The sequence below is a fragment of the Lycium ferocissimum genome, chromosome 4 (genome assembly GCF_029784015.1).
Source record: "Lycium ferocissimum isolate CSIRO_LF1 chromosome 4, AGI_CSIRO_Lferr_CH_V1, whole genome shotgun sequence".
Lineage (NCBI taxonomy): Eukaryota > Viridiplantae > Streptophyta > Magnoliopsida > Solanales > Solanaceae > Lycium > Lycium ferocissimum.
In genome coordinates, this window is record NC_081345.1 from 44,800,201 (window position 1) to 44,820,588 (window position 20,388).

Genomic DNA, 20,388 nt, shown 5'->3' on the forward strand with positions numbered 1-20,388 from the left:
GGGTTTATATGGGTTGGGTCAAAGTGTTAAAAAATAAAACTTGGGGGCAAAGTGTAAAAAATAAAGCTTGGGGTTAAAGTGTTAAAAATATAACTTGGGAGCAAAAGTGTAAAAAATAAGTTTGGGGTCAAAGTGTTAAAAATATAACTTTGGGTGAGTCAAAAACTCCCTAATCACTAATCCAAAAATTATCACCCCTACTCAATTAAAAAAACTAGAGTTACTTCAACTCAATTTTAAAACTTATTTGTCACCAATAATTAAAAGGCCCAGGTAAGTTGTGCTAAAGCTCCAATTAACAACTATTAACACATCTACTAATATTTATCATCTGAACGGTTAACGTATAGCGGGAATATCTCAATTGGGAGAGAGTCAGACTGAAGATATGAAGGTCACGTGTTCGATCCACGTTCACCGCACAAGTTTTTTTTTTTTTTTCTTTTTTTTTTTCACAACACCCCATACACTATGACCATCATTTTACAAGATAGAACAATTAATACATGTTCCTTTTCAGCTAATCTCCTGGTAGAAACAATAAAGAAGCAAAAATCTCAACAAAACAGATCGATAGTAAAACATACAGCTAGGAATAAATATTGTAAATCAATTTGTCCCTGGTTATTCATACATTTCTTGGAAATCCAAACTGACTTCTAAAACGGAAGCACTAAACACAGCGCACTTCTTGCATTCCTCTCCTCACGAGTCACGTAGTATGACTTTTCTTTCATTTAATTTGTACCACCCGAAACTAAAGAAAAATCAGGTTAGGAGATGACTCATACTGGATCCGGCTTGGATCCATCCATAAATAATCCAGGACTCAATCTAAACATGAGTGTACGAAACTCCATCGATTAAGCTCCATCTCCATCCAAATCTCCTTCGATTTCCAACATGCAAACTAGCTCATCATCTCTCAATTCATGCAACCCCATCAACATTGTGTTCCTCTTCAAGCTTTCAAAGGTAATGAGCCCTACACTTACATCCATTAGCAAGCAAAAACCATGGCATAGTTCCTCCATGAACCTTTCAACCCCTAATGTTTTAATCATTGAAGGAAAAGCAATCTTCAAAACCAAAAGGGTCCTCATCATGAACAGCTGCCATGCATGGGAGGGCTTGTAATTACCTAGGTACTCAGGGACGGAGTTAGGAATTTCGACAAGAAAGTTGAAATAATGCAAGAATGTCACACCTAACGGAGTAAGGAATTAATTCTGACAAGGAAAAAAATGTCTCACTTGAGATCCGAGCGGAGTTGGAAATTCTGACAGGAGAAGTTAAAATAACGCAAGAATGTCACACCTGATGAGATTTGAGCGGAGTTGAAAATTGTGACAAGAGAAGTTGAAATAACGCAAGAGCATCAAACCTAAGATTTGAGGAGAGTTGGAAATTCTGATAACGAAAGTTAAAATAACGCAAGAATGTTACACCTTACGAGATTTGAGCGGAGTTGAATGAGTGAAGCTAAAATAATGCAAAAATATCACACCTGACAAAGTTAGGAATTCCAACAAGGGAAGTCCAAATAATAATGCAAGAATGACATGCCTGAAATTTGAGTCCGCGCCCCTAAAGTAAATCTTGAACCGCCTTTTACCACTACAATAGAAATTTCCCTATGTCAAAGAAATTCAATAATATATAGTCACACACACACACAATATTGTTTTGGCCCTTAATTTTTTGTACAATAGACGATTCAATTGAACCCTCTTGACTAAAGGTGGGGGAAAAAGAGTGAACAAAGAAAAGCTGGGAAAACAGTATAGCAAATGATTAAATTTGTTGGGTTAACCTGAGGCTATAGGTACGGGAAGATGATGTATATATAATTACATATTATATGCATGTGTAGATATCTTTTTGGTTATAAACTTGTATAATATTGGTTCTCCTTCCTGGAAGTTGCATGTGAACGAGAGGAAACATTTATCTTTTATAAATCTGTCTTGTAATATGGTGTAGCTTGTTTTCTGGTGGGATTTTTTGTAGTATGTCAGTTCTTTTTCCATACTCCTCACGTAAAGATGTTTGTGGACTCTATTAAAAGTTACTTTTTCCTGTTTCAATTTATGTGACATAATTTAAATCGGCACACTCCTATAAGCCTGAACGTGATGACAGCACTTAGCTACCAGCCTTTGATAAAAAGACGAACGATTTGAACAGTTGGAAACTAAACTCAAAGACTTTAATCTAATACCCGATCCAAAGCATAACATGCCTTTAGTATTAGAAAAGGGAAACTTACATAAATAGCTACCTTTTATTAGCTCCTAACAATATATAGCTACAAGTTTGGTAATTACAAACCGTAGCTACCTTTAATGTCCCGGCGGCTGTATTTAATTATTTTGAAATACAGCGAAATACAAAAATCGTGAAAGCAAAGTGGAGTAAAAATAGGTTCTATATTTGGAACATTCACTATATTTACACCAAAAAAAGATGAATACATTGAAATACAGTGAAATAGAAAAATCGTGAAAATAAGGTGGAGTAAAAATAGGCTCTATATTTGGAACATTCACTATATTTACACCAAAAAAAAAAAAGATGAATACATCGAAATATAAAAATTGTGAAAACAAAGTGGAGCTCTATATTTGGAACATTCACTATATTTACACAAAAAAAGATGAATATATTAAAATACAACTAAATACAGAATAGAACAAATGGCCAGATCTGTTTCCCCAACATTGGGTCCAGTTCCTTTTAAGAAAAATGAAAAATAAAAGTAAGGGAAATCTCCGCAATATGGTCAACTCCTAGATGAAATGGTGTCATATCATCAACTAAAAGGACCTGGATTTTCTTCGGCCTTGTTACTCAAAAACCCCGTAAAAGGAATCTGTTTTTCCATGTAATTCGATGATCCTCGCCTTGTTTTTTTTGCGATAAACACAACTTTATGACCATGTTTAACTTTATCTTCTTCTAAAGCAACAGCATGAAGCATATGGAGTTCAGATCTGAAGAACTAGAACCTTAAGCTTCTCAAGTTTGGAGATGGTAGTAGGGGTGGTGGTGGTGCTGCTAACAATGGCGTTGGTTGTGGAGATGGAGGAGGGAGGGGAGGGGTAAGTGAGGGGAAGGAAAAAAGAGGCTGGAGATAGAGAAAAGGAGGGAGAGAGGCGGCAGTGAGGGGAAGGAGAGGAGAGGAGAGAGAATTTTATTTTAGGGTTTGCAGAAGATGAAAAATCTTAAATGTGTAGTGAGGGAGTATATATGTCACGACCCCACTTACGGGCTGTGCGGGCACCTACCATACTACTAACTAGTAGGCGAACCTTTACCAACCAACCAAATAATCAGACAGCTTTATTAAACAACCTCTTAAGAATCACAATAATTAAAAGTAAAAGCTCATACAGACTCTGTTTTAAATACAAGAAAACTGAAAACTTTCCGGGATCTAGTCTAGACATGTACAAGAGCTCCTACTATACAAGGAAAACGAAAATAAATGACCTAGCCTCTGCCTGAAGTGAGATGAGCGAGGCTGTAGGAGAATGCCTGGTAATCCACAAGAAGAAACTTCAACTTAAACCTGCAACATACCTACACCCAAAAAAGATGTAGCAAGAGTAGTATCAGTACACCACACGTACTGGTAAGCATCATAGGTTGACTAAGATTAGTTCACGCAACACAATATAAAGTCAATAAGATAAGCAGATAAGTCAACGACTCTCAAGACTCTCAACACAGATTATTATATCGTCACGAACTTACCTTTCTATTCCCAGTTATTCACACGTACTGGTAAGCATCATAGGTTAACTAAGATTAGTTCAAGCAACACAATATAAAGTCAACAAGATAAGCAGACAAGTCAACGACTCTCAAGACTCTCAACACAGATTATTATATCGTCACGAACTTACCTTTCTATTCCCAGTTATTCACTTCTCTTATCCCCATAGAATTACCGGCCATCTAACTAGTCATTGAAATCCCATTCCACCTTCCCTTAAGCCAATTAATTAAGTCTCATCTCCTCATTTACACTAACATCTAATTCCTAACTTTCAGCCGTAGAGCTTTTCTATCCAATTCACTTACTACGATGTGATGCACCCATAGGACGACTTACCATTTAGGATTTGTTCTTACACTTACCTTCATAATAATCACCACCTCACACAACCTCAACCAAATGATAAAAGATGCACAATGCAATATAACAGACTGACAGTACACAAATATAAGGACATAGCAGTATGAAATGTAATGCAATGCAAATACGATGCACGGGCCCAACCACGATATACATACATGCTAACTGATGTCATTGTTCATTAGTCATGACCTGCACGGGACCCATGGTGTCCATGTACCACTCGTTCCAAATACTCATCGAACCCGAGCCATAAATCCTCCGCTCCGGAAAGAACCTCGGACGCGGATCCACCTCATATAAATATACTCACCGTTACATTTTTGCCAATGGTTAGCTGACAAATAGTACCTCATATTCAACCCAATTCAGCCATATGACCGGATAACACAACTGACACGTACTCAGACTTTCTGCTCCATGTATTACCTCATAACCACATGCAATGATGCCAATGAATGAGAACAATGTCATGAATCATGCCCTTGATGGGCGAAGCACTACTATGCATTCCTTCAATCCTCCCAATACAATCCTATTTGTTAACACGTATGTCAATCATATGAATATTTCAATATACTTGAAAATAAAGACGGAAATCAAATATACCTAGGAATACATATTCTGAACAACTAAATACCCCTTTCTAGTCATGACAATTAACTATTTTTAATCCCGTAACACATAACCCTCAATGTTAGTAGCATTCACCACTCAAATATTTACTCGTTGTTACCCTAGTTACTATTTCCACATAACTTTTGTTAAATTGCGAATATATCCATCCAAATTCCGTGTTCGAAGACCTAATCATGCAATCTCCTATCAACTCTAAATGTATGTACGATTCACTAATCAAAGTCTAACTCAAGTAAACCATAACCTACCTCGATGACGAACAACTATTTGAATTTCCATGAATTGCTCGCCTTCCTAGCCTTTATCCGAATCCATGAGAGATGATAGTTGTGGGGAAGTATGTGGAGAATGTTGGGAAAAGCCTCTTCTCTCGGTGTCAAGGGTTTTTCTTCTTGTGGAAACCTAATAGCAGCCTTGGAGGGTCTTTTATTAAAAAAGAGGGTGAAATATAAACTGAGTAACAAAGAAACGCGTCACTGCCCCGCCATGTCCGCTGCGGCGGACAAAGGCTCGCTATAGCGGGACAGCTACGGCGGTCCCTTGGCCGCTATAACTGTCCACTTCCTGCCCCGGGCCCACGACTTTTAACTCTTTCCAAAACTTATTTTTTCCACTATTAATCCTTAAAACACACAATGGGGCTTACTATTTACGATCATAGACCTAGATTGGGCATAGGTTCGCGAAGTATTAAAAAACGATCGGACGAGTCATTACAATATAGAGAGGTATATGTATTTTGAAAGTTACTGGACCAGTTATGGAATGTAATTATGGAAAAATAAAGCTACGAAAATTAAATAAAAAATAAGGTAATTATTATTCATAAATAAGTCGAGGTACCTATGGCAAGTAAATTTCCCATTAGATGGGATTGGGAAATTGACCAAGTATTGCTTCACTTCGGCTTAGTTCAATTTATTCCTTAGCAATTGTTCATCTCCGGCCTCAAAAAAGAAGGCGTTCTTTTGGATCTAAAACATGTCATGTCTCTAAGATTTTTTAAACAAAAGGAAATAATTTATCCAAGGGTTACTAGATACATTGCCCAGCCCAGAAATATAAATGTAATAAGCAAAATGAAATCATGTTTGAACACTCAATAGAGTTGTTAAAAAAAAAAAAAAAAATTACTCCTAGTAATCATTCTTCTACAGTTCCAACCAATCCATCACAACTGCTGCAACACACTCTGGACTAGGAAATTCCTAGTCCATTTTCGTCGAACTAAGTCCAACATATATGTATAATACAATGTTCAGAAACTAACAGTCTACAACAGGCTATTCACAAACAGGACCAGAACTGAACTATCTAAGGAGATGGATCAGAGTGGATCCTTTTCGGAGCACACTACTTTTCCAGGTCTCCACTAATTCCGCTACGCTAAGTACCCTTAGTTGGCGATAATTTATGTTCAGCTATACATTTTCACACAAAAATGACAATGACGACGAAGAAGAATTATTATTTAAAGTTGCTATCTTTTGCTCTTCTTTCCCCACCAATTTCTACGAGTTTTCTCGGATTCTGAATAACCAAGCTTGTTTACCTTCGCCTTTGTCTCCTTTAACCGAGCCTTGTAGTCTTTCTTCCATTCCTCAAACCTGTGTCTCAGTCTTCGAAAATCTTCTGCAGGATTAGTAGAATGTAACTGCTCTGACTTCAGCTGAGTGATCGCCATGGCTTCGTCATCAAAATTTTGTTTTCGTAGCTCAAACTCCCTGTTAAGGTAATTGACTACACATAAACCGCCATTAATCTCTCTATTACCGCTGCTAGCATATTCTATAGGAGTGCTGCCCCCAGGAGTGCGGGTCCCCATAGATGTTATTGTTTCTTCAGATTCATAGCCGCAAGGAGATGGGGAACCTTCGAGTTTTCCAGGGTGACCGGCAGGATTGTCAACGAGGAGACTCTTCTTGGCTGCAGCTAAACTTGCCTGCTTTAGCAAAGCATTTGATGTATAAGACATTAGCAAATTTTTCGTTCATGTATATGGAATATTGGTAGGAGTAAGGTCTGCGTACACTCTACCCTCCCCAGACCCCACGTTGCGGGATTTCACTGGGTTGTTGTTGTTGTTGTTGTTGTTGTATATGGAATATTGAGACCATGTGCATAAAACTCAATTTCCAAAAGCAAATTAAAATAACATCAACCGCCTAATTATCAACTTCTGAACAAAAACTTCTTTCTATATATCACTGCTCAGATTTATTTCTTTTACTCCCACAACTAGTGCTTCCACGGGACAAGAAGGTTCTCCATTGATATTACTAACCTGCAATGATGCCATTTGCTTTTGCCACATCTCCTCCATCGACCTCATCCTGACCTCATAATCTGACCATCGGGACTCCAGTTGATTTACATGCTCCTTTAGGGCAGCATTTTCCTTTTCCTTCTCTTCAAGGTTTGCCTCAGCCACCATAACCCGCCTTTCGAGGTCTTCTACAACAGAAGGTAAAATTTCTACAGGCAAGTCCTGCTGAGAATTTAAAAAAAAAAAAACTGAGCTTACTACAGAATCAATCTTGTCCTCAGCAGTTTAGTTACTAATATTAGACTTCACTTTGAGTGACAGCCACAGGCAGTTAGAAAAGGAGTTTGGGATCCATCGTTTACTCTTCACCTACTGTCATTTTTCTTTCCTTTTGGCTACTACATAATTTAATTTTTAGGGCTGCATATTGGGCTATAGGATTAAGGTCTAAACCAAAAAAGGGCCTTCCTATCCATTGAAACAGACTCATTTTTTTCTCCCACTTTTTTACCTTCTAATTTAAAGAATCAAACACTCAAAAATTTCAAGACTTAGTATTTCATATTCTTGACAAAGGATTAAACATTAAGAAACATTTTTTTATTGTTTTTCATTCAGGAAAAGTAGTAGAAACACCTAAAATTGGATTTGCTTGTCTGAAAAAAGGGGGAAAAGATACCTAAAACTGGCTTCACGCAACAGGCCACCAAATTCTTAAAGATATTAATCCTGAAGCAGATACTACAATTCTGAATGAAGAAAGAAGACAAGTTACAATAGAACTTAAAGGAAAAACTTTTAGTAGAAAGATAAATTGTTTCATGCTAGGGACCATCTAGATTATAGAAGTTGCCGCAAGAGAGCTTGCACATTAAGATATTGATGATCCTCTACCAAACAAATTACCTTCACCTCTGAAGTCTTTCTGGATGGTTTAACTTTCACCTCCGAAGTCTTTCTGTCTTGATTTAACTTTTTCAAATTCTGCAGTTGATTGAGATGCCTCTGAGCCAACCAGCAACGAATAGCTGCAAGAAAAGAAAAGTTATGCAGATAAATCCATCTTTGAATATCATAAATGTAGATGCCAAGAAAAAACTTTACCTGATTGTATCTGCACAACAGCCAGCAGCTGCTCATCATTTTCTTTGTTAGCAACTTTTCGTTTCGACTCCAGAGAAACCTTATATTGCCTTCTAGCAATTTCACCACGAACAACTACAAGAAAATATTTTGACATCATATCACCAAGAACAATAAACAATCTTGAATTAAAAGTTCTAGAAAATTCCATGTCTTCGGTTACTTGAGAAACTTTCAGCAGTGCAAACATAATTCCACTAAAAAGGAAAGGAAGGAAGAAAGAAATGAGAAAAAAGAGCTTGGATATGGAATCACTGGTTTCTCAAGAACTTGAAGTCATCTACTAAATAATTTTGAAACAAAAAAAAAAAAATCATACTCCCTCCATCCTAGACTCTCTTTCCTTTTTGGTTAGTCCATAAATGAACGACACCTTTCTATATTTAGCAATAATATAACTTAAAACTTCCCATTTTACCCTTAATGGGATGATTCTAGCCACACAAATATTTATGGCTTATTTTGGACCACAAGTTTTAAAAGTGTTCCTTTCATTCTTAAACTCCGTGACTAGTCAAACACCTTCACATAAATTGGAATAGAGGGAGTATACAAATAAAACTAGCCAGAGCAAATTTTGTTCATTCATAGATATTTTGAAGGTTGAACAACATTGTAAAATACAAACTGCGGCAAAAAGTTCTGCCTTACATGATTGGAGTATGATCACTCCTCCTTCAAGCTCATGGAAGTGGCGACGAGCATGATGACCACTGTAGCACTTCTGCACCTCGAGATTGCCTTGCATAACTTGTTTCCTGACATCCTCCAGCACAGCAATCTACAAGTCGCCATGATAGAAGTTCAGAAAATCGATACACCAGGAAATTCATTCTTTTGTAACATGCACAACCATTGTCTCACTAGAAGTCCAAATTAGCCATACTTATCATAGGAAAATTATTTATTTTTACAACCGTGGTGTCGGGCCAGCTTGCGCGCACCTCAACTAATTCCACGGGATACCTGCCACCTGCCACCAACAATAGGTACCGGTAACTCTGTCCACCAAGGCTAGGACAGATGGAACAAATCACTTAGTGTTTTCATCTTCGCTGGATTTGAACCCGAGACCTCATGGTTCTCCTCCCACTTCATTGACCACTAGGCCACACCCTTGGGTAATTATTAGCATATTTTTCTTCATTTCTCATTATTCTAATATCATGGGACTAATTGCAGAAATGTTTTGAAGTCAAATGTGCTTCTTAAATCTGAGATTCTCTTCACGATGTAACTAAATCTTAAGAGACATTACAATTTTTATTTGCTTATATATTTATGATTAAATAAGCTACAAGGGTGCATCTGTGTAAATGATATATGGCAATCAATTCGTAAAGAAAGAAATCATAGGTACACTTAAGAAACTAAGAAAAACCAACAAACATACCTGTCCTGCCCGGAAATATAACTTTGTATACCCAACTTGGTACATTTCGGGAAGGATATCAAACTGCCGCAGAATGGAAACTGACATGCTTAATGGATCTTTGCATTCATGGTCTTCTGGAAGAAGGACGCTGTACCTATATAAGCACATTTGTATAAGTCACAAAGCATTCAAAAGAGAAACTTAGCAGCAAAGCGAGAAGCACATATTTCACCTTTTACAGAATTCTTGATGTGTCATCCTAGTAGGATACCCGGACCTAGAGATCCTAACAACCTCAAGAAGACCGTAGCTTCTGAGCTGCTCAAAGACGAGATCATTATTGTACATGCCAGGAACCTGCTTATTGTTCGGTTTTATGCAACAAATGAAGTGTGGCACAGTACTTTCCAACTGCTGCATCAATTTGAACATCTGATCCTGCAAGATTTTGATAAAGGCAACATTGACTATTTTCCATAGCATCATAAAACAAATGGTTATTTTCTCAAATATTAGTGTGTGTTCGGCAGGGAGGAAAACATTTTCCACGAAATTTCCAATTTTCCCATGTTCGGTTGGTCAAAACTTTTGGAAAACATTTTCTCTAGGAAGACAAGTTCCTTAAAAATGAGGAAATGACTTCCCTACTGGAAATAGTGAAAACAAGTTCCACAAATGGTACTCCACATTGATTGTGTCCCCCCCCCCCCCCCAACCAAACCCCGCAGCACACATCATCTTCACCCCCACCCCTACCTCCTGTAGCATTTGTCTAGATTATATACAAATACTTTTAGGATAATATTTTTCACTTACGTACTGAACCCAAAACATAAGTAAGACATCTACTTATTTTTCCTGGAAAACATTTTATAAAAAACTTTTACCACCATGCTAAGTTTTATAAGAAATTAAGAAAATGAGATAACTACCTTAAATTTAGTAGCAACTGTTTGCCTCTGAAAGTCTGACATCTCAATATGGATTGATGGACTTGCTGTTTTCTTGGACTGATTAGCAAAAGAGGAGGCAAACAACTTGGGTAAGTCTTCACTGCTTGATGAGAGTAGTTGAATAATGTCAGAATGCACTGTATCTCTATTCTTCTCCAAGAAGCCACTTGTGTCATAGATAACCTAAAAGATAAAACAACTTTACATTGGTCAAAACAGAAAAATCAAATCGAGTGACAATATCAGAGATATTTGAAAGAAGCTTATTGATCTTTATTTGTTGAAACATCAATTATCGTCCTTGAGCAGGTTCTAATGTATTAGATACCAAACCTTATAATTGTTTCACAAGAGTCTCAGTTCAAGCAAGGAATTACCACCTCACGACTACAGAGATATCATACGGCACAAGTTATGACGCCAAAAAGGATACATGTCTGAAAGAAACTGACCTCTCGAGCATAATGGCGAATGCCAAATTCTTCTTTATCTCCTCTGAAGCAAGGGTTAGCTTTCAGGTTCTGCTTAAGCTTATCGGCAAAGGTCAAGTCAGTCGCTTTATGAAAATTTGATTCTTCATCCAATAAAGATATTATCCCAACGGGTTTCTGCAAAAGGCGTCATTAAAATCCATAGATCAAGACACGATATATTATGAGAAACTTGTCTACGGAATATGTTAGCATTTTCAGAGCTTCACTGCCGAGAAGTAGTTCAATATGGGAATACCGGGGGGAGGGGAATATGAGAAAGAACCTACAGGAGAAAACAAAACAAGATCATGTCTATGTTATGCTGAAGTACTGAAAGTGTAGTCTGAAGTGAAGAAATTTAGCACAGACGATGAACATTCTTGAATGCGAAATGAGTGGAAGAAAAGAAACAAAAGGCAGAAATACCTTCTCAAAAAGATCCAAGCACTCTTGGTTATCTTGAAAATCTACTTTTGTCCAATCAATTCCATCCAATTCATATTCCTGAATTGCAATACATCGGTTTTGGTGTCAGTATCCAACATAAGCTGTAATAAATATCTACATGAGTCTGAATAAGCTCAGATATGCCACAAAAACAGAGAGAAATGTGTCGGACAATGATCCTTTTTTTTTTTAAGTTCCTAAACTATGTGCTTAGACTTTTCGCTCCAGTTCTCATTTGACAAGGAAAAACCTTCACTCATTATAACCAGCTGATTCAAAGTCGGCAAAAAGCCTTGTTCTTTGTTTTCCTATTTATGTTCAAAGAAGTGAGTAGCTGAAAGGAATGAAGAAATAAGAACATTATCCCAAAAGAAAATGCATGAAGAAACAAGAAGTCAGTAACTACAAAAGCATGCTGATGTGCTTACTTCTTGCTCAAGTTTGAACAGATGTCGGTTAAAATGCTGCTGGAGCCTCTCATTTCCATAGTTTATGCAAAATTGTTCAAAGCTATTTCTCTGGAAAGGAAAAATGGCAAGTGGGACAACAGATATACTTTTATGTTTTACAATAGTAACATCTTGAAAATCAGTTTACCTCAAATGATTCAAAACCATAAATATCTAAGATATTTATGATTCTACCAGTCTTCTCTTCACCCATTGCAAGAGATTTATTAATTTTATCCACTATCCAGTCAAACAGGTTTGCATAGATGAACTTGGCCAATGCATCTCTTGTATCAGTTGCCTGAATCAGAGTTAAAACCATCCCACCATTATGGTCTTAAGAGAAATGTAAGAGCGCCAAATTCATAATTCGCAAAAATAACGAACTTGATGGAGAAAATGACAACGGTCCCTTATGTTTGACATTAGGTTAAAATAGTCCCTTAAGTATGCACTTAACATTTTTGGTCCTTTAGGTTTGCCAAAAGTTAACACTTTTAGTCTCCGTCAAATATTTACCGAACATTGTTGACGGGAACTATGAAAAAAAGGAAAGTAGCAGGAACTCAGATAATGAGGTACAATTTTTGTAGTTTCTGCTATTTTAAATTTATTTGTAAAGTCTGGTGTAGGACGAGCTTTTTGGAGGTAGGCTTAAGTTTCCGATGGGTTGTTTAATGTCATTTTCTAAGATGCCGGAAGAATGGAGGTGGAGTACAATGATTTTACAAGAACAAGGGAGATATTCAAAGCCGAACAACTATAGCGGTATCAAGTCGCTAAGTCACACTATGAAAGTGTGGCAAAGGGTGGTGGAAATGAGGGTAGAGAGGTGTGTCATTTCGGAGAACCAGTTTGGATTCATTCGACTCTAAGCCATTAATATTGTAAGGAGACTTGGAGAAAGAAATAGGGAGCGGAAGACTTGCACGGTATTCATTAACCTAGAAAACACGACAAAGTGCCAAGAGAGGTAAAGGAGACCAAAGGTGTTCTGTACATTAGAGCGATAAAGGACACAAGACCGGGGTAAGGACGTTTTGGGAGGGACCATGGGGTTTTGTTCTTTTCGCCTTGGTGATGGAGAATTGACGCGACAAAAACAAGGTGAGGTGCCTTGGTGTATGTTGTTCGCGGATGACATAGAGATTGACGAGACTCGCAAACGGAGTTAACGATAAGCTATATAACTGGAGTCTAAAGTTAACTTACCTGTTGCATGGTTAGTAAAGGAAGTGAGGCTTGGTACCTCGTGCCATTCAAAAGAAAGGAACCTTATCAAAAGATGGGGATATAGACGACGATGTTTCACGTCTTGCATTCTCCTGGTTGATAAAGTTGCCACCAAAACTTAAAGGCATCTACAAAGTGGTGGTTAGAGCTTTATTGGCAGTGTTGGCTAGTCAAGAAATTTCACGTTCAAGATGAAAGTCGCGGAAATAGCAGCATTAGGAATGAATATCCGAGACGGCTGCGGTGGAATAGCAGATATAGTGAAATACCGTAATGCTAGAGTCTCAGTTGAGAGGTACCACTTCACGGACGATTTAGGGAGAGGTAAAGTTCTGACGCCAAGAAGGATAGGTTCTAAGGGATTAGATAAGCATAGTGAATAGAAGGCTAGGTGGCTTATCCTTTCACCATAGTAACATTTATAAAACTGTATCTTATAGGAAAATTTGATTATCCACATTTGGGCATGATTTCTCGCATTTGTTATTCTTATTTTCATATGCATCCGAGAGATCTTTCAAGCCTCTACCTTTCAAGGCGGGGGTTAGAGTACATAACCTAGAATGTGGGAACACTTGTTGTTGTTGTTGTTGTCGTCTGATGCAGCTTTTTGAGGTGTAATTTCTGCTATTTCTTTTATATCTTTTTAGTGTCTAGTGTAGTTTTTTATGTTGCATATTTCAGAATTTGATGAGACTTTCATGGTGATAACTTTCGGCAAACTTAAAGGACCAAAATTGTTAAGTGCACACATAAGGGACCATTTTTGTTATTTTCTGTACTTGGTACAGATTATGGCAAAGATGAAAATGTCAATGAGAGAAACTGTAGGATAACCTATATAACTAAGTAACTTACCTGTTGCATGGTTAAACTCTTGACAACCTTATCCTTGCCAACTTGCATTCTCCTGGTTGATAAAGCGAGCATGAGGTCATTGGCACTACAGCCCATCAAGCTAGCAGCATTTATAACGGCTGCAATACCAGATATAGTGAAATACCAAATAGGTTAGTTTTAGTGCCTCCAGATAAGCATAGTGAATAAACATATAAAACTGTATCAGGAAACTACCACATTTGAGCATATCAGAATCCTCTCATGCAAAGAGATGCAAGAATCTAAATAGTCATAACTAGAAGAACACTAAGAAAAAGGGGAAAGAAATGAATTTTATCTTGAGAAAGCAGAAGATTTTCCCATAAAGCCTAAAAATAAGAGGTTTTATGACATTATAACGTGCTCAGGGAAGAGTGAAAAAGAAACTATAATAGAACCTCAAATGTTCAGAGAAAATGACGATTACGAAAGATTAAATTTGCAGTCAATAAAACAAGTCCAGATTTTTATAAACTAAGAAGTCTAGGCTGCAACAGACTACTAAGAATAGGACCAGAGATCAATAATGACACAAGTACGCATAAATATCAAATATGCTACTCCCTCCGTCTCTATTTATGTGACACCCTTTTCTTTTTAGTCAGTCCGAAACAGAATGACACCTTTCTACATTTAGTAATAACTTAACTTTAACCTTCCAATTTTACCCTTCATGAGATGATTTATGGCCACACAAATACATATGGCTTATTTTAGACCACAAGTTTCAACAGTTTCTTTCGTTCTTAAACTTTGTGCCCAGTCAAAGACCATCACATAAGTTGGGACGGAGGGGGTATTATTTATTTCTAAGAGAGAAGAATACAAGAGGAGCAAGAGGAGAAAAACTGCACTTCACAAAAATAGCTCACCTTCACTTTGCACAACTTCAACATTGTTTCCATTGCCATTAGCTTGGAACGTTATGTTACCCAGCCATAGAACTGCAGCTACCATCTGAAAAGCATGCTCTTGGTCTCTTTCAGGAATCCCCACCGTGTTCAGGGCTTTCTGAAAAGGGAGAACATGAAAGGAATTAACAACAAACAGATCCAACATGCAAAAGAAATAAAATCTAATTAACCATAAATGTGATCACATAAGCTCACCACAAGCACATGAAACTTCTTTGCATCATCAACATCATGGATCACCAAGGAATCAGTCTGGTAGAGAAAGTTGTACTCTGAAGCACCTTTCAGCTTAAGTTTATCTGAAAAAAGAATCACATAAATGTTCTGAATGGTAAGGTACAAAATCGTCCAAGGACTTCTTCATTTAACACCCATCTTCCCTCTTAAAAAAGAGACCCGAAAACAAAAATTATCCAGAGTTGTAGACTATTCAAACACACATCTCGCCAAGAAACCCTGTGGTCCTACTTCCGTAATAGTCGAAAGCCAAAGAAGTTGAATGTCTATTATCTTGTCCCTAGATAGTGTTTCTTTAACAAAAAAAAAAAAAAACGATATAGTAGGCGCCATAAAGATAACCATCAAACAAAAGTTCAACTAATGTTTTTTGATAAAGGAAAAAAATCGATATAGTAGACGACATAAAGAAAAAATTATAGCTCCAATATTACCTTTAGAATAGGAGTAATTTCTGCTCTAAAAAAAATATGAAGAGAAACATCTCACAAGCTGTAAAATGCAACACTAACAATAGAAGCTGGTTCATGGCTTGAAAATGTTTATAAAGTAATATAGAGAAATTACTGAAAATACATATCCCACTGAGACAACTACAATGTGGAGCCAACAACTACAATAAGTAACAAAAAGAGATTACAATGAAAGGTTCAATATCTGAATCCAAACCTCTCAAAGCAGAAGGAGCCCCAGCACATAGCTGGTAAAAGATATGGTAAGACCTCTCTCCACAAGCCAGTTGAACCACTCTTGACTGCCCAAATAAGACGTGTTTCAAGAGATTTAGCTCCGATGAACAGATACAAATTTAACAAGAAAATACAAGGAAGAATACAGAAGAAAAATGCCCACCTTTTCAAGAAGAACTACCCATTATTTTAGCATCGATATATCAGACATGCACAAAGATTTGTAAAAGTAAGTAATGGGACCAAAAACAATATTACGAGACAATTTTAATAAGTTGATACCAAAACAATGCTAACAAAACACGCATTTTCTAAGGAAATTCATCTCAATAAACATCCTTACATGTTTGTACATTAGCACCACAAATTCTTCCCTCTACACTAAAATAAATTTCAGTCAACTTTCCCTGCAATCCATCACAGCATCTGTTAGTCCAAGTGCAAATAAAAGCTACTCTATTTATACTCCCTCTCAAAAATAGAGAAAGAAAAGGAAAAGAAGCAGATAAAGAGACTGACAAATCGACTGGAGTTGTTAGTCCTGAGGGTTTTGGCATTCCCAAAAGCCTCCAATATGCAACTTGTCTGCAGCAGCTCACTTTCTATCTGATTGTTGCCTCCACTAATCATAGTCAAGTAACCAATTGCAAATTTTGCTGTTTCCGTCTTCCCAGATCCACTTTCCCCACTACATGATATGAAGAGAACTTAGTTGTTTGTCAATACAAGCATTACGCTTACCTATTAGGACCCGTTTGGCCATGAGAATTATTCACTTTTTTCCGGAATAATTTTTCACTTTATTTCAAAATCAGTGTTTAGTTATAAAATTTCCAAATCCACCTTGGAGTTGGATTCTAAATTTGGAAAATTGCTCCAAACCTGTTTTTCCGACTCCATATATTCCAAATAAAATGCTCTCTTCTCTCCTTTGCAAAAAGTATAACTAAACACAACTCCAACTTCATAAATTCCAAATAAAGTGAAAAATATTTGGAATCTATCACCAAACGCCTACTAACAATGAGACACTTTAACTGACCTTATGATGATGGATTGATTTATTTCATCTGCAAGATACACAGGAAAAGCAACAAAATAAGGATTGAATGGTTCCATCTAAAATTTTCAGAGACCAGAAATGAACTTTGGTATTATAAAGACCTTCCATCATTTGACTGTAGGCAGTTTCAGCAATAGAATAAATGTGAGGATTATCCAACAGTTTCTGCCTGTAAGCTGTAACAAGTTCGTTCCCACATAATTCGGTCTCTTTGAACGGATTGACTGCTATTAGAACAGGCCCTGCCTTAGTCTGTAAGCATGGGGGACAGTAAACATCAAAATGAAGGTATGAAGTTTTACATCTGATGAAACAATGAGCTGTCTAAGAGTACATACATATATTCTATCCTGAGCGTATCTCTGTTGGAGGTTGTGAACAGCTGATGGCTCATTAAGATAACAAAGTTGTATGAGATCATCCACGCGCTGAAGAATATCTGGATTTGCAGGTAAAAGCTCTCCAACGGGCACTGCCACAACCTATAGGTCTGTACACATGCACCCTTTTAAAGTCTAAGTACACATGCACCCTTTTAATTTAATTCTTTTATGTTTCAGTATTCATCATGTGAATAGCCAGAACATATAAACTCACACTGCCATCAGAAAGCAATACTGAAGCTTTGTCTCCAGAAGTTGATTGCACTTGTCCTGGTTCCCACTGTCTACTTTTCAGACGGCACCAAACACGAAGCTTCTGAAATACATTAATATAACTACTCATTAATAACACTAAGAAATTGTCTCAAAAGCTATATCACAACAGGTAAAATCTATGATATCTTCCGGCCGAAAACAAACCAAACACAATTTGACAAACAATGAGAGTTCAAAGTAGATGCACAATTTTTTCTTACCAGCTCGCCATTTAGTTAAAAAAAGTTAATTTTCCAAACGTACTCAAAGACTTACAGGTAAACTGCAGTAAGCTCAAGAAACACAAGAGCTTAAAGATATTTCAAAAGACGTTGACAAACTCGAGCAGATGTACTGTGCATTATAAAACCAAACAAGAAGTTACTCGACCTCAACCTTACATTTCGAGTTCTCCTAAATCCTAGACACTCAACCTTGTTGGGATAAGCTATATGAATCATCAACAACTCTCTCACATTGAGAGTTCCAACCCTAGATAAAACTAGTCAATAAACGACAGTAGCGGCTCCCCATGCCAAAAGATAATTTCTAACTCTAAGGGGTCGTTTGGTAGGGTGTATTAGGTAGTATAATCCTGGTATAAAATTTTAGAACAATGTTTGGTTGCAACTCACCTATATACCACTAATACCAGTATTACTAATACACTGCATTCAGTAATATTTTTTTACATAGCAAACCATGGCATTAACAATACCAGTACTATCCTTATACTTATACACCCTATTCATTACTATTCTTGATAATGCAATGCATGTTATTTTTAATAGAACAAACCAAAAAGTCAATAAGAAATAATGCCAACATAACTAATCCCAGCAAAACTTGTCTTCGAACCAAACGACCCCTTAAGGATTGTCTAGTATCTTAAGTCCCACTACCCTCAATCAGAAATCCACCATTCTATCAAAGCATCAACACAAGCAGACTAAGCATACAACAAAGCTGAACATAACACAATTTCTATAGTAGACTGAGCACACAACAAAGCTGAACATAACACAATTTCTATAGCAAATTTCCTTTTACCTTCTCAATAAAATAACTGATATTGTCATCCCACTCATCCTCCCGAAACTTTGGAAGCGAATAAGGAAACCTGTTATCAATCTTGACACCATCTTTTTCCCAAAATCTCTGTCTACATCCCTTTTCAAATGTTGAATTAACATATGGTGACTCACTACTAGAATCCATAATCTCTTTACCCTTTTTGACTCCAAACACATTTCCTTTAACTACTTCTCTTTTACCATTGTCCATTTCAATGTCCCGTTTTTCGGGGGTATTGGGCATTGTTCTTTTTGGAGAAGGAGGTCTAGTTCTTGAAGCTAACTTGGGACGGGAAGGTAATGCCGGTGGGCAATCTTTAGGCTTTTCATTTTCATCCCTTTGCTTGAGGGACTCAAGCATTTCTTCTAAAGAACTAAGAGTTCTTGAAGGTGCTGAAACAGACAACATTTCTGGTTTCCAAAAATGGATAAAAAAAAATTCTTTCTTTTTTTAGAAACTTTCCGTTGTAAAATGTAGTTTCATTCAACCCCACAATCCTAAGAAAATTTCAGAATTCAACACATGTTCAAGATTTCTATGTGGGGTTCCAACAAATTTCAACCTGAAAATTCCAATCAAAAATATGGAAAAAAAAAAAAGTTTCTATTTTTAGAAATTTTATGCTGTAAAATGTAGTTTCAATCAAATCTGAACAACCCCACAATCTTAAAAACCCTTTTTTAGATTTCAAAAATCAATACATGTTCAAGATTCTTACGTGGGGTTCTTGAACATGAACATCAAATTCCAATTAAAAAAAAAAAAAAAAAGGTGCAATAAAACCTCGGATTCCTCGAAATTATGTTTGATTTCAGCTAAGAAAAAATGACAGATAGAGCTTGTGTTTCTTCCTCAAGTGAAATGAATATTGTGGGAAATGAAAGTTTTGGAAAGCTAAAAATTAAAAAAAAAAAATTTAAGAACAAGGTGATATATAGACAAATGGTTTATTGTAAATTTTTCACGTATTACGAGGTTGAAACATGTGCTAATTAAGGTTAAAGATAGAGGATTAAGGAACAAACATATGGAGAAAACAAGAAAAAAAAAATGGAGGAGAAGAAGAAAGAAAATGAGAAATGTTTATTCAGAAGAAAGAAAAAAAGATGTGTGCGCATGTTATGCGTTAGTTTATTGTTTTCACGACAAAACAGAAAAAAAAAAACTAGAAATAAAAAATACTCTGCGCCAAAAAGATTATCCTCCTTTTCTTTTTAATTTATCCCAAAAAGATTATCACTTTTTTATATTTAAAAATAATTTAACTTTATAAGTACTTATTTTTTCAATAAGTACTTATTTTAAAAAAAAGTGAGGTGTTTGGCCAAGTTTTTGGAAGAAAATAAGTGCTTTTGGGAGTATCGTGAAGCTTTTTCGAAGCTAAAAAAAATAGCTTTTACCCAAAAGCACTTTTTTGAAAAGTACTTTTAAGAAAAATACACATAAAAGCACTTTTTAAAAGCTTGGTCAAACACTAATTACTGCTCAAAAGTATTTTTTAAATTAATTGGCCAAACACAAACCGCCCTTTTAGCCAAAAAATACTTTTTTGAAAAGATTTTGAAAAAAGTACTTTTTAAAAAAATGTTCGTTTTTAGAAAGCAACAAACAGCTATTACACTCATACAAATATCTAAGGCTTGTTTTGGACCACACATTTCAAAAGCCTTCCTTTATTTCTTAAATTTTGTGTCAAGTCAAAAGAGGACAATCTTTTTGGGACGGAGGGAGTAATTTTTATTTCTAGTTATTATTTCCTCCGACACAAATTATTT

General features: G+C 36.4%; 2 protein-coding genes across 13 annotated transcripts in view; both read right to left on the reverse strand.

Moving 5' to 3' along the window:
* LOC132054094 (myosin-2-like) overlaps window positions 1-1,103 on the reverse strand; it is a 13,192-nt gene extending 12,089 nt beyond the window's left edge. The window contains exon 1 of the mRNA XM_059446160.1: window positions 912-1,103. Within this exon, the coding sequence (XP_059302143.1) occupies window positions 912-1,103 (192 nt within the window). The remainder of the gene's footprint in view (window positions 1-911) is intronic.
* Window positions 1,104-5,961: 4,858 nt separating this feature from the next.
* LOC132053235 (myosin-2-like) lies at window positions 5,962-19,732 on the reverse strand. Of its 12 annotated transcripts, none has more exons than XR_009414101.1 (25): window positions 18,590-19,732; window positions 17,499-17,600; window positions 17,240-17,383; window positions 17,003-17,153; window positions 16,881-16,908; window positions 16,358-16,526; window positions 16,182-16,245; window positions 16,002-16,015; window positions 15,819-15,903; window positions 15,108-15,211; window positions 14,871-15,009; window positions 13,978-14,096; window positions 12,035-12,187; window positions 11,866-11,955; window positions 11,417-11,494; window positions 10,970-11,125; window positions 10,497-10,700; window positions 9,797-10,002; window positions 9,583-9,718; window positions 8,841-8,970; window positions 8,151-8,264; window positions 7,986-8,074; window positions 7,726-7,795; window positions 7,065-7,268; window positions 6,585-6,722 (listed from the first exon to the last, which is right to left on the reverse strand). XR_009414101.1 is itself a non-coding variant. In XM_059445171.1 (24 exons), exons 1-24 carry the CDS (start codon window positions 19,019-19,021, stop codon window positions 6,261-6,263), a joined length of 3,573 nt encoding a protein of 1,190 aa, XP_059301154.1. In that variant the 5' UTR covers window positions 19,022-19,726; the 3' UTR covers window positions 5,962-6,260. The 12 variants fall into 12 exon arrangements, 6 of the variants coding, with proteins under 6 accessions (XP_059301154.1, XP_059301153.1, XP_059301152.1 ...); XR_009414100.1 differs by having other exon boundaries at window positions 7,065-7,271; XR_009414099.1 differs by having other exon boundaries at window positions 7,959-8,074.
* Window positions 19,733-20,388: the final 656 nt, after the last annotated feature.